The sequence below is a fragment of the Terrapene carolina genome, unplaced genomic scaffold (assembly GCF_002925995.2).
Source record: "Terrapene carolina triunguis isolate 2854851 unplaced genomic scaffold, T_m_triunguis-2.0 Scaffold84, whole genome shotgun sequence".
Lineage (NCBI taxonomy): Eukaryota > Metazoa > Chordata > Testudines > Emydidae > Terrapene > Terrapene triunguis.
The window spans coordinates 24,979,144-24,991,620 of record NW_020664435.1 but is presented as its reverse complement, the minus strand read 5'-3'; the positions used below and the strand labels follow the sequence as shown (position 1 = coordinate 24,991,620).

The following is a 12,477-nucleotide window of genomic DNA, read 5'->3' as shown; positions in this document are numbered from 1 at the left end:
TCACTGAAACCCCTAGCCTCGTCTCCCTGACCTGCTCTCTTTATGTATATATTCACTTATCTTGTTTTTGTTTAGCTCCGGATACTGCACACAAATTGAAGGCAATTGGACCACTTGCATGAACAGGATTATTTACATGAGTAAAACTTTGCAGGATCGGTTCCATGAAAGGATGCTACAATTATTATTATTAATATGAATAATAACAACAACTTTGACTGTGGATATGGAAAAGCAATTTATCTGTTGTACCCACTAAAACTCTGATCCACTTACTCTTATGCTTAAGTATTTGCAGGATAGGGGTTTAAGTTAGGAGTAATGTAGGACTACAAAAGACCTGTAGATATCTTGCATTGGAGTCTGTTTATGGTAAATCATTTCCCTAGTTTAATGCAGAATAGCAAAAAAGTGCATTTAAAGTAAGAAAAGAAAGACATGCTTGTACAAAAACAAAAAGACTAACCAATATTACTTAAAGCAAAGAAAAACACCAAATAACCATTTCATTAAAATAACAGAAAGAAAAAATACCTGTACTAAAAATTAACATTACAGACTTTTCTAATTAAATAATAATGGATTTTATTTTAAAAGAAAGGATGCACTGTACTAATCTGTTCTCTCTGATCACTGAATTATTTCAGCATTGTTAAGTTAATTAACAATTCAGAACCAAATACAAAGACTGCTGAAGTATGCAACCTTACCTTCACCTGCATATGCCAGAATAGAGCGGGCTCGCATCTGTTTTCCTTCTGTGGTTTTGCCTGAGCAGGTGTGAGAGCAGGAGGACCATCCAGACCACATGCTGAGTACACAATCCTTTGGGCATGGAACTTCACAGACAATGGGAATTGGATAGATAGCATCTCTACACAGCTGTCTGTCAACCTCTTCTCCTGGGAAAGAAAAGGCCAGTAGCAGTCTATCATTGTTAAATTAACTTAAAATGAGCAATCTAGCCCAGATGGGCACACAAATAAATTAGATTCTGTTGTTGTGTAAAAACAAAGTAAATAGATTACTCATCAGAATGACTGTCTTCTATGGCCTGATGTTAAAAGAACATGCCACAATTCTCAAATGTACTTATGTAGCAGAATTTGAACTCTGCTGAAATGTATATGGGTGTGGGTGGCTATTGTTATGTTTTCACTTGTCATAGCTACTGTAAATAAATCATGACTATACGATACACATGAACAAAATATATTATATACTCAAACAATGTAAGTATACTAGAACCAGGCAAGTGAGCAGGCTCAATTTGCAGGGGTTTCAGGAAAAAAAAATCTTAATTTTCAGTTCATGTAGTTTTCTCAACCCCCAAGTTTTAACATCCACAACTCAGTCAAAAAACAAAAAACAAAAACAAAAATCAAAAGCCTTTGCATTTCAGTTGGGTGTCAGACTGTGTAAAGCATTTAAGCAGGATGGGAACAAAGCTCCTCATTTGGTTCTAAAAGTTCTCTGTTAATTAGCAGGGCCAAACTCTGTCTCTGGCTAGGCCACAGATGTTTTGGGGTTCTCTTGGGTCAAGTTGAGGTGCACATCTAATTCTATACAAAGAGTCTCATTAATGGATTTTTTTTTTTTAAGGAAGTAGAGACTGGAGCGCCAATACCAGGATTACATTTAATGTCAGGAAGGAAATTAAGTGCTGCAGTTAAAACTAGGAATCTAAAACTACACAATGGACAAAACACTAGTTAATTTACAATAAGGAACACTGCAATAATTAATTGGGTCGAAGATCTATCTAGAATTATCTTATTCTAGATCTAGATTCTCTATCATTACTTCCATGTAAGATTTGTAAACAAATCCTTCATCTTTCAGTGAACTTGAAAGGAAGGGGCTTCCCTGCACAGCCCTGTACGCTGAACCAGCTATTGAGAAGAAGTCCAACTTTACCACTGAGGAAAACACAGAAGCTATTTGGGCAAAGGACAGTACAGAGAGGTGTTAATGGATGGAGGCTCCTGACTCCACAGTGTTGTGAAGAGTGAAGTCCAGGGAAAAGGTACATGAATACTGCCAAATGAGTCAATGGGTACCAAAAGGTTTCACTAACAGTGACTAAAGCACATTTCTCCTGAGTGTAAATCCTCATCCTGAATAGCAGAGGAAAACCAGGAATTAAGCAGTTTGGGGCCAAAATGAGTCTTCTAGAGACATGGTCTTGTCACCATAATGTGCATGCATCAAAGAATGAGAACCTAGTTATAGAAATCACTTTCAATAATTCTGGGGACTACACAGGACGGATTTCTGAGGTTCCATTCACCATTTATAACACTTTACTGAGATGGAAAAATCACAGCCTGTCAATGCCACTTTAACGTACTACATTTTGCTTCTTTCATTTCTCTTGTTTTTACTGTGCTGAACATTTTAAAATAGCTGTCTCAGAATCCCTGTAATATCAAATGTCAGCACAGAAAAAACTCTATTGCATTATGATTCATCCATTGAGATCTCCCTGAAATATGTTCACTCTCAATGGAACTCAATGAGAGTCCATTACAGTCCATTGGATCAAACGTTTAATAGCTAATGTCAATGAAATAATTTCACATCAAGATTTCCTATGAATTTAGTCCTTGATACAACAAAATATTTGGTAAAAAATAGGTACTGTGCTCTTTATGTCTCAGCAGTGAAGACTCAAGTTAATATTAATAACAGATGACCTTATTGTCAAAGGTTAAGTCAGTAGGAGCTGTGGGTACTGATAATCACAAGTCTACAAAAATTTGCTTTCTCCCAAGCACAAAGTTAGCCTTTTATTACTAAAATAGAATAAAAAATAATCTGAACCATTAAGAAGCCATCTAAATACAGACGACATGAATTTTGTGCAAATTGTACAGAATCTTAAAGCCTCTCTGTCACAGGCCAGGAATATACACATCAAGTTCCAAACTTTAAAAAAACATTTGTGTGAAAAAATAAATTCCTGAAAATCAGAGTTTTTACAATGGTACTGACATACTGTTACTCCCAGCATTGTTAATGTAATGCTATAATATGACATAGGGTTAAAAATAGATTCCTGCTAAAATGGGGCAATAAAGGGGGCTTGTTTTGATTTGGGTGCACTATTGTCTCCCAATTTCATCCCTGTCAAATCTTTTATTCACACTTGTTCTCGAGTCACAACAGGCAAAACCTCAAACCTGTCCTTGACAGAGTTAGTGATGTGCGAAGTTCTGAGGCTCATTTTGTATAAGTATCCTAAAGGTTGGGTGCTTATCTAAATTATCTGAACCTTTGAAATCAACCCATCAGGCTCTATGACAGTCACTTGTCAATCCCAATGGAACCTCATCCTTGTAAAAGGCCTCACACAATGCTCTCTTACCCCACAACCTCCCTCAGTGGGCTCTGGCTCCTCCCCTCTGCAGCTCCTTTAAATTATGAAGGGCTAACCTGGATGGTCACTGCTGTAATAGCATTGGAAATCTGGATTCCTGTTTGCCTCATCAAGATGAAATCTGATTGGGTTGAAGGGGAAGGAGTGGACAAGCATTCCCTGAAGAGGCTCAGTGTCAGAGTAAGGATACATACTATTCTCGTATTGCTCGTATTGCTCCATCTCAAGGCAAGACTCAATGCTGGAAACTTCCATGTTTTCTATGTTCGAAAAAAGCGCCTACTGTAACAATGAAGATTACAGTGGAAAAGCATAGGGCTATGTTAAAATTTCCTCATCTCTGCTCTCTTGGGGAAGTATTTAACTAGAAACTCAAACCAAGTTTGATTTCACTGTGAGGGATGAAGTTAATTACAGGCTTAGTTTGGTCCATATTTAAACCGGAAAAGTTCACCCTTACAAATCAGAGTTCTTTGTATGTTAACTGTTTGTTATAACAGATCATGGCTCTGGGTTATCCCATTCTTTTATTGAACAAGTATTCAGGAAACCGGATACATTTAGCAAATTAAGATCCAGAAGTTGTCAAAAGTCCAATTTTTATATCACTGGTGGCAAAAAAATGGAGAACAGTTTTAGAAGATAATATTTTATTATGGATATTTCATGTATTTGGAGGTTTATTATATTTAGACTAAATTGTTTCTAACATTTCACTAATGCTTTTATGAGCATCCTTACTTTTGTTGCTACCTTCTTTAAAGTGCATAATATATTCAACTACCAGAAATCATTTGACCATATGTTGTCATCAATGACCAGAGTAAAGACCACACCCATTTGGAAGAAATCCCACCAGATCAAAGTTGTCATCAATAGTGTAAAGTTTTATTTTTATACTACTATATTTATATGGCATGGCAGTCAAGCATAGTACTTCGCAGAGCACTTACCATCTAAACAGACAAAATATTAAGAAATAACAGACAAAAAAGGGTTATTTTGTCAGGGCGGGGACATAGGCGGTCTGGTCTAACAGTTCATGTAGGGTAGAGGACCAGGTCCCCACACCATCCAGAGTTCAGAACCAGAAAATCAGGAGCCAAGGTCAGGAACTGAGTAAGATATCAGGAATCAGTCCAGGTCAAGAAACCAAGAGATCCAGATCAGGATATGACCCAGAGATCAGGAACCATGAATCAGATACAAGGAATCAGGCCAAGTCGGGAAATCAGGAGATCAGGACCAGGAGACAATAGTAGGTAGCATTGCGTGAGCAGTCCAAAGCAGGCTAGAGCTCAGTTGTATAGACGACTTCCTGTTCCTCCTTCTGGCTTAAGCAGGGGGAGCAGACTAATCAGGAGCTCGGGTGTTCTGCCAATTAGGGGTCGGGCTGAAGCCTCCGATCTGAGCTGGGCTTCAAATAGTCCTGGTTCTAGCTGATGCCAGCAAGCTATCAGGTGGAGGGTTGGTGCATTATGTCTCCCCTGCAGATCTGGTTTAGGACTCATGGGTTATGACACTTTTTTCCTCCCTAAATTCTACTTTTATTTTTGTGTGAATCATTTCCTATTTCTTGTTGTGTTTTTGTTTTACTATCTCTTTCCTAACTTACTTTCCTATGTTTTCAACTTACTTTCTATTTTCCTTTAATGTTATTCCTTTATTTGCATGATACTTAATCTGTCATAAATTAGAGGACATCCATTAAAATTCAGCTCTGAGTGATAGCTCCTATTTTTTAAAAAGCGCCTACCTAGTTGGGCAATATTTCTATGATACAATCTATAATGCAGATGCCACACTAGGTTCACTTTCTAGTGCAGGGAGGTGCAAACTGCACATGCGAGAGCTGCTCTGCACAGGGGTGGTGGGAGGGATTCACTCCTTACCACAGGAAAGGACAGGCTATGTTCTTCAAGGGTTCCACAAGTGTCAAGAGCAGATTTAGTCTTTGCTTGGGCTCTACAGGTACCCCATCAGTGGTCTTCCTACCCTCAACCTCACCCTCTTCCCCAGGCAATGTCATGCCAGCTCCCAGTGGAAGAGTGACTGATGACATCATTACAAGATTCCTCTGGGCATACTTTCTGCTGCTGACACATTCCATTTGTGTATGTGCCAGCACCACAACTGAAGTTGGCCCAACCGGCAAGAAGCACTTTATTTTTTTTAGACCAACAAGTCAGACTTATACAGACCAGCTGCACCCTGCGAATGGCAAACTCTTGCTACAGCAGAATAGGCTGCATGCTCATAAGTATCAGAGTAAATTTCCATGTGATGTTATTCAGCATAACAATCCCTTTTACTGCACTCCCAAAGCAGGCTCTAAATGAGGACACTGAAGACAATACAATAAAACCAGCTCTATTAAGACAGTGCATGCCTAGGTGCATTGTAAAAAATGCTTACCTGAAGCAAATGGGGTGGCAAGTAAAGGAACATTTGGCCCTTTATTTTTAAAGCCCAAATGTAAAGTAAAACCTTTATTGGACTCAATAAGCCACACAAGACAACTGAACTTTCCTCTAAAATTAAAGTATAATAGGAACAGAAGCATTCCACAGGGAAAATGAAAACCTTAGTCTTGGCCCCATGTCTAGCAATCAACCAGAGTCCCTGAATGGCTATAACCTAACAACTTGATGTGTACAGTCAAAAAGTCACTGCAATAAACTGGATGAAATTTCTGGAGAGCTTTAAATGTCAACAGAACAATTTTTATTTATCATACGGTAAGAAATACTGTACACTGTGGAAGCCTCAGGTCTGCAAGATTCTGTGTGGCCGTGTTCTGAAGTTCATCAAACAAAAACTTATACAATCCAGCCTAGAAATTAATATTGTACAGATTTTTGCCTTGGCACCAGTTAGAATCCAAATAGGTTGAAGTCAGTCCCTAATGTTTGTACTAGTGCTTCTGAGGCTGTAAAAGAAGAAATGTCTAAGTGCCAACTTATGGTGGTATCTTGAGATTTCTACACTTCTTGGAAGTGTCATATGATGGCCTCTTCTGAGGTACAACAGATGCGATTGTTAAGTAGATCACAGGAAACACAAGTTAGATACAAAAATTGCTATTTCTTACTTAATAAAAAAATAGAGACTAAACAAATGTAATTAAATATTAAAATAGGAAGGTGGGGTCACAATGCTATGGCTGGAAATCTGATGTATTAAATGCACAAATACCGCATTCAAGCATTTTTAGACTATATTTAAAATCATAAGAACTCAGGAAATGCAAAATTAAGGATTCAGAAACAATGCTAATTCAAAAGCACTACATATGCTGGATGAGTTATGGCATACATTTTGGACATACAATGCAACATATTTTACTACACATATAGGTCGCAATCCTTGGGACTGCCAAACCTGCACTCAGTGCAGGATCTGGTGGGAGAGAGGAACAGTGATGTCAAAGGCAACTTTATACCATCTTTGCCCTCCCACAATTCCCAGGGCAACCTAAGGACTACTATAAAAGTACAGTCACCTTCAGTGCCCCTCCCCCTCCCCCTGATGCCATTGCAACAGCTAGCAATTGCTGGAGTGGAGCAGATGCCAACCAAACTCTCTCCAAAAATGCTTTAGGAGCAGCAATATCTGGAGTTTTCTCTGTTGCACCTGGGGATTCAACTACGCTAGGAGATCTTCAGTTGGCCACTTAGGACAACTTTAAAGCTGCTTTGTGCTGCTGGAGTGAGAATATAGCCTCTATAGAATATGTGTACAGTACATGAGCTATACAAAGTATATCTACACAAAGCCACTGAATTAGCATTCCTGTTGGAACCTTAGTTTTTGCATTTTCTAATTTTTTGTTATACCAACTCTACAAATGTAGTTAAGTATTAATATAGATTTTGCATAAAATGTCTTATGGGCATTTTAAAGAAAAGATGAGACGAGAAGAAAAAGGAAAGAAAAGAGAAGCTTTAGAAGTATTCAGTTCATAGAATTTATAAGCTCCTCTGGCTTTGCAGGTGGAGCTGTTAGCTCTCTATTCTTCAGTTATCTGGCTTGCAGAGCTAACAAGCTTTATCGGTGGAGTTATTAATTCATACAACTAGACACTTAGGGTATGTCTGCACAGGGATAAAAAAACCTGCGGCTGGCACGGATCAGCTGACTTGGGCTTGAGGTTCTTGGGCTCCGGGACTGAAAAATCACTGTGTAGATGTTCAGGCTCCAGCCCAAAACCGAATGTCTACACTGTGATTTTTAGCCTTGCCAGCCCGAGTCCGCTGACCCAGGTCAGCTATGGCCCTGGGTCTTTTATCCCTGTGTAGGAATACCCTTAGGGTACATCTTCACTGAAATGTAAGCTCAGGGTTCAAACTCAGGCTCAAGCCTAACCTCCCTTCTATCTACACATAATTCACGCTAACCCAGGGCTTGGCCAGGGCACCAGGATCCCATAGTTGTGGAAGGTTCAAGCCTGAGTCAAGCTGAGACCCTGGGTTCAAGCCCTCTTGGGTATGTCTATACTGCAATTAAAAACCTGCGGCTGGCCCATGCCCACTGACTCAGGCTTATGGGGTTCAGGCTTGCTTGGCTATTTAATCAGGGTGTAAATGTTTTGGCTCAGATTGCAGCCCGACTCTGAGATCCTCCCCACCTCACAGGGTCCTAGAGCCCAGGCCAAGCCCGAACGTCTACACCACAATTAAACAGCCCATTAGCCCGAGCCCCATGAGCCTGAGAGAACTGGCACAAGCCAGCCATGGGGTCTAACTGCAATGTAGACATACCTATTGCTTCTCAGTGTAGATGCAGCCTTAATGGACTTGTGCTCTGGGAATCTGCCAAAAGTATCCCACAATCCCATGGGTTGACTTTCTTTGTCCTCTGGAAGTCAAGTTTGGTGAACAGTCAAATTTTACTATTGCACCACAAACAAAGGGCTAGAGTGGCCACACTTTGGAAGTGTGTCTAGGCTATGGGTGGTTGGACTCAGGCCTGCATAACACAGTGTAGACATGGGAGACTCAGGTTGGGACTCAAAGTTCAACAATTCCTAACCTATTGCTACAAATGAGTGTAGATACTCAAGCCCTAGGTTAACAAACCCAGAGTCTCCTAACTCAAGTTCTACTAACCCCGGGCTTACACTGCAGTGTACCCTGAGGGCTTGTTTATACTCGGAAGTTACAGCATGTTAGAACATGACCCTGAGGAACTATAGTAATTAACATGATATAAAATGTTCAGTGTAGACAGGGCCATCATTTTTAACTTGTGTCAGCCAGCTGTGGTATACCATAGGATGAATCACAATCAGCTGACACAATGTTAAAAACAAGTCCCTACTACAAAGTTTACATTGTGCTAGTTACTATGAGTCCTCAGGGCCCTCCTTCTAACACAATGTAATTTCCCTATATAGACAGATGACACTTAAGGAAAGATCGTGCCTGGCCCTTGTTTGTATGTGTATGGTGGGCAGGGACAGAAGGAGCCATCTCTCTTTATTGAACTCTGATGCAGCAGAAGGGCATAACTCCAGTTCTTGGTTTCTTCCTAACATCCTCACAACGAGCCAACCACTGACCCCAAATTGGCTAGGGGTGTGATGTGGGACACAGCCACAGACTATGCTCTGTGCCCATCCAGTACAGTCTGGCCCTTAACTTAGCTGTGGAGATAAACCTGTCTACATATGCAATCTTGTGGAAGTTTCTGTAATGTTTGTTCAGTTGATTTTAATGTGCAGCTAACTTTATTTTTAATACTCCTTCCCCCACCCCTCATCAAATTTAGCAAACCATATAACTCCTCATTGAGGATTATTTAAATGCCATAGTTTCAAAGTTTTTGAGGTATTCCTATAGGGAAAAGAATGTGATTACATTTTTAAGTGGGAACAATGCATTTTTTACCCTCTTGTAACTCAGAAATGTCCCAAATTTTTTTTTCCTGCTTCACCTCTGCAGAGAGAGAGAAAATAAGGAAAATTTCAATCCAAAAGGTGAGTTTTGTTTCAGAAAGTTATGAGCATGTCAAAGTGGGATTATAATGGTGTAAGTAACCACTGTGCTAATGAATAGTTATCTACTCTGGAAAAAACAAAACAAAACAAAAAACCAAAACCAAACAAACAAAAAGCACACAATGTAAAGATAAAGTTCATGCAAGGCAGGTAAAAATAAAATAAAATAAAATAAAATAAAATAAAATAAAATAAAACAAAATATGGGAAATCACTACAAATTTGGAACAAACCTGAGTTAGCACACTAGACTTTCACCTTTAAATACCTTGTCTTAAATATAGCTGCTTTTCAGTTTAATTTTGAATGGGTAATTATATAGATTACAAAAACCACCAATACACAATATGAGATGATTGACAGCTACCATTTCCTAGCTTTCATATCACTGTTTAGATTCCTCCAAAATTCTCTAGAAGAGGAGAAACCCAGTATGTCTAGTACTGGAAACCATAAAATTCTGGCTTTGTATTTACAACTGAAAGTGTGTCTAGACTTGAATTGTTACAGCGGCACAACTGCAGCATTGTAGCTGTGCCGCTGTAGTGCTTCCGTGTAGACAGGACGGTTCTCCATCTCCTTGAGAGATGTGTGTGAGGTTGACAGAAGAATTCTTCTGTCGACGTAGTACTACCTACACTGGGGGTTAGGTAGGCTTACCTATGTTGCTCAAGGGTGTGGATTTTTCACATAGCAGGGTCAACCTAACATTTAAGTATAGACCAGGGCCTCACACTAACCTCTCCCTCCAAAACATACTGTTGCAGCCAATAATGTTGAACAGGGAAGAGAGAGAGGTACATTACAATTGTGACAGAAATGCATTGTAAAGAACAGAAGTCCATAATATTTTGCATGTTAAAAATGATTTCTGCCCTTTTATGAACCTGACAGCAGCTAGAGTCAGAAACACTTGGCTATCTCTTCCCCCCCCCCCCCCATTTTACTCTGACTTTCTCTGGTGTACTGAATGAGAATCTAGAATGAAACACACCTCACACTGAAACTGAAAGTTCCTTAGTAAATTCACCTTTTTTCTTATATAGTATTGACTGAGGAAGGCACTCTCTCTCTCTTCCTCACAGAACATGTCTCTAATTAAAATCCATGCACTACCAGCGGAAGCTGACCCAGTTTTCATTCTGTAAGGGATAGTAGAGAAGTTAATCGCTGGAAACCTAATCAAATAAACCATTGTAGACAAAACAAAAGACATTTACCTGCAACTTGTCATTATTTATAGTCCTCTTGAACATACCAGCCTTTTAAGAAGGAGTTTTGGAGGTAAAACAGCACATGAAGCAAAGTCTGAACTTTTGCTCTTACCAATTCGATATTTTCCTTGTAGTAAATATTTTTGGTTGTCGTACAAAGAACTATACAACCTTCTGTTTACTTCAGCACCATTTATAAGCTCTGGACAATATTTGTTCCTAAAGAACAGAGACTCTAAGGCAGCTTTAATGTTAATTAAACAAAATTTGAGAGTCCTATTAACAGTAGCAAAACTATTCTTTTTCTCTGTGAAACTCTTTTCTATTCCAGTTCTTGAATGACCACTTGTATGACATGGAAGAATCTCTCTCTCCATGACATGCACTGACAATTTTCAACAATTTTGTGGATCATTGACTAAAGTATATATGTTCTATACATTGTACCCTGATTGCCTCCTTGGTTTTCAGCGATCCCTGGATGAGAAGTTAGTGGATATTATTTCTTTGTATTTTCCCATAAGTTGAAAATTAGTGTCCTTTAAAATTTCTCCACAGTAATACATCAGAAACATCATTTTGATACTATTCTGTGCAAATATATGCAAAAAAAGAAAGGGAAAGTCACAGCTAAACTGGGACAACACATTTCAAGTGGAAGATGAGTAAAATCTATCAACAAACTGGTATAGTTATAATGTGTGTCCATTCCCAAATGTCAGCATGATTTGGAGCATGGCAGGAGTTTTACTCATAGGAGTTTTACTAGCTAATAAGAAACTGATTTATTTTCGTTTTCTTTACCATAGGAATCATAAGAATCTAGTACGTTCATATTATTTAATGGTTTTCCTGAATTGATTTCTTAACACAATTCTTGGAAATTGAGGATCTTTAAGGCGTGACATTACATAGCAATTTACAAAACAGCTACAGTGCATTTGCAATCACTATCAGCTACAGTAGTTCTTGCATTCCAATTTATTGCTTAGGTGATGCTGTTAGCTGTGTGTATTAAATCAGTTACTAATTCCCTAACCACAGGCCTCTCCCTCAATTACTTCTGTTAAGTAGTATTTGCATTTAATTATGTCTTAATTAGTTGATAGTTAATATTCGTGAAGTCATTTTCTTTTAAGAAGCCTAAGTAGAAATGGGACTGATTTCAATGAAGACAAATATTCAAATGTTTCTCACATCTGTTGGTGATGCTGAGATCTAAGAATGTTTCTCTAATAGATTAAATGAAAAGAAAAGATCATTGTATTGAGATCAGCTGGTTTAATGGTTTATTTGCAACTTTACTCTGATTCTTTTTTCAAAACAGAACTTAACACTACTATTGGAGTAATCCTTTACTTTTTAAAAATGCATATGTTTTGATAAAAGACAATAGCAATGCAAAATAAGAAATATGGTACTTTGGGACACTACTTGCAAAATACCAATTTAATAAAGTGAATAGAGATGAATGTTTTTAAATAGGAGAGTTGTGCACACAAACACGCATGGAACTGTATCCAGTGCATCTTGTGCACACAGTTACCATGACTGCCCACACAAACCAGGAACTGCATATAGAAATGACCACAGAGTCACTTGACTTGCCCTTTACATGTGCAAATAAGAGACCACATGCACAACTGTGCATATGCAATTGAACCTCCTACTGTTTTTAAAAAGTAACTGTAGAAAATCAAATATGGTTGTTTTCTCCTTTTTAAAATAAAATATTCATAATTACAGTATAATACCTATCTGGGGCAACCTGGAAAGAGTCAGACAAAGACCCCTTTCCTTTTCTATAATACTGGATTCAAGGACCAGGCAGAAATAACTGAAAAGCAAAGGTAGGTGGAGCTCAAAACTTACCACACCTGGCTGCT

General features: G+C 38.6%; 1 protein-coding gene across 1 annotated transcript in view; it reads right to left on the bottom strand.

Annotated features, from left to right (window-relative positions):
- The window catches only part of THSD7A (thrombospondin type 1 domain containing 7A), a 352,561-nt gene that overhangs the window by 114,370 nt on the left and 225,714 nt on the right, over positions 1-12,477 (bottom strand). The window contains exon 8 of the mRNA XM_026649434.1: positions 711-902. Within this exon, the coding sequence (XP_026505219.1) occupies positions 711-902 (192 nt within the window). The remainder of the gene's footprint in view (positions 1-710; positions 903-12,477) is intronic.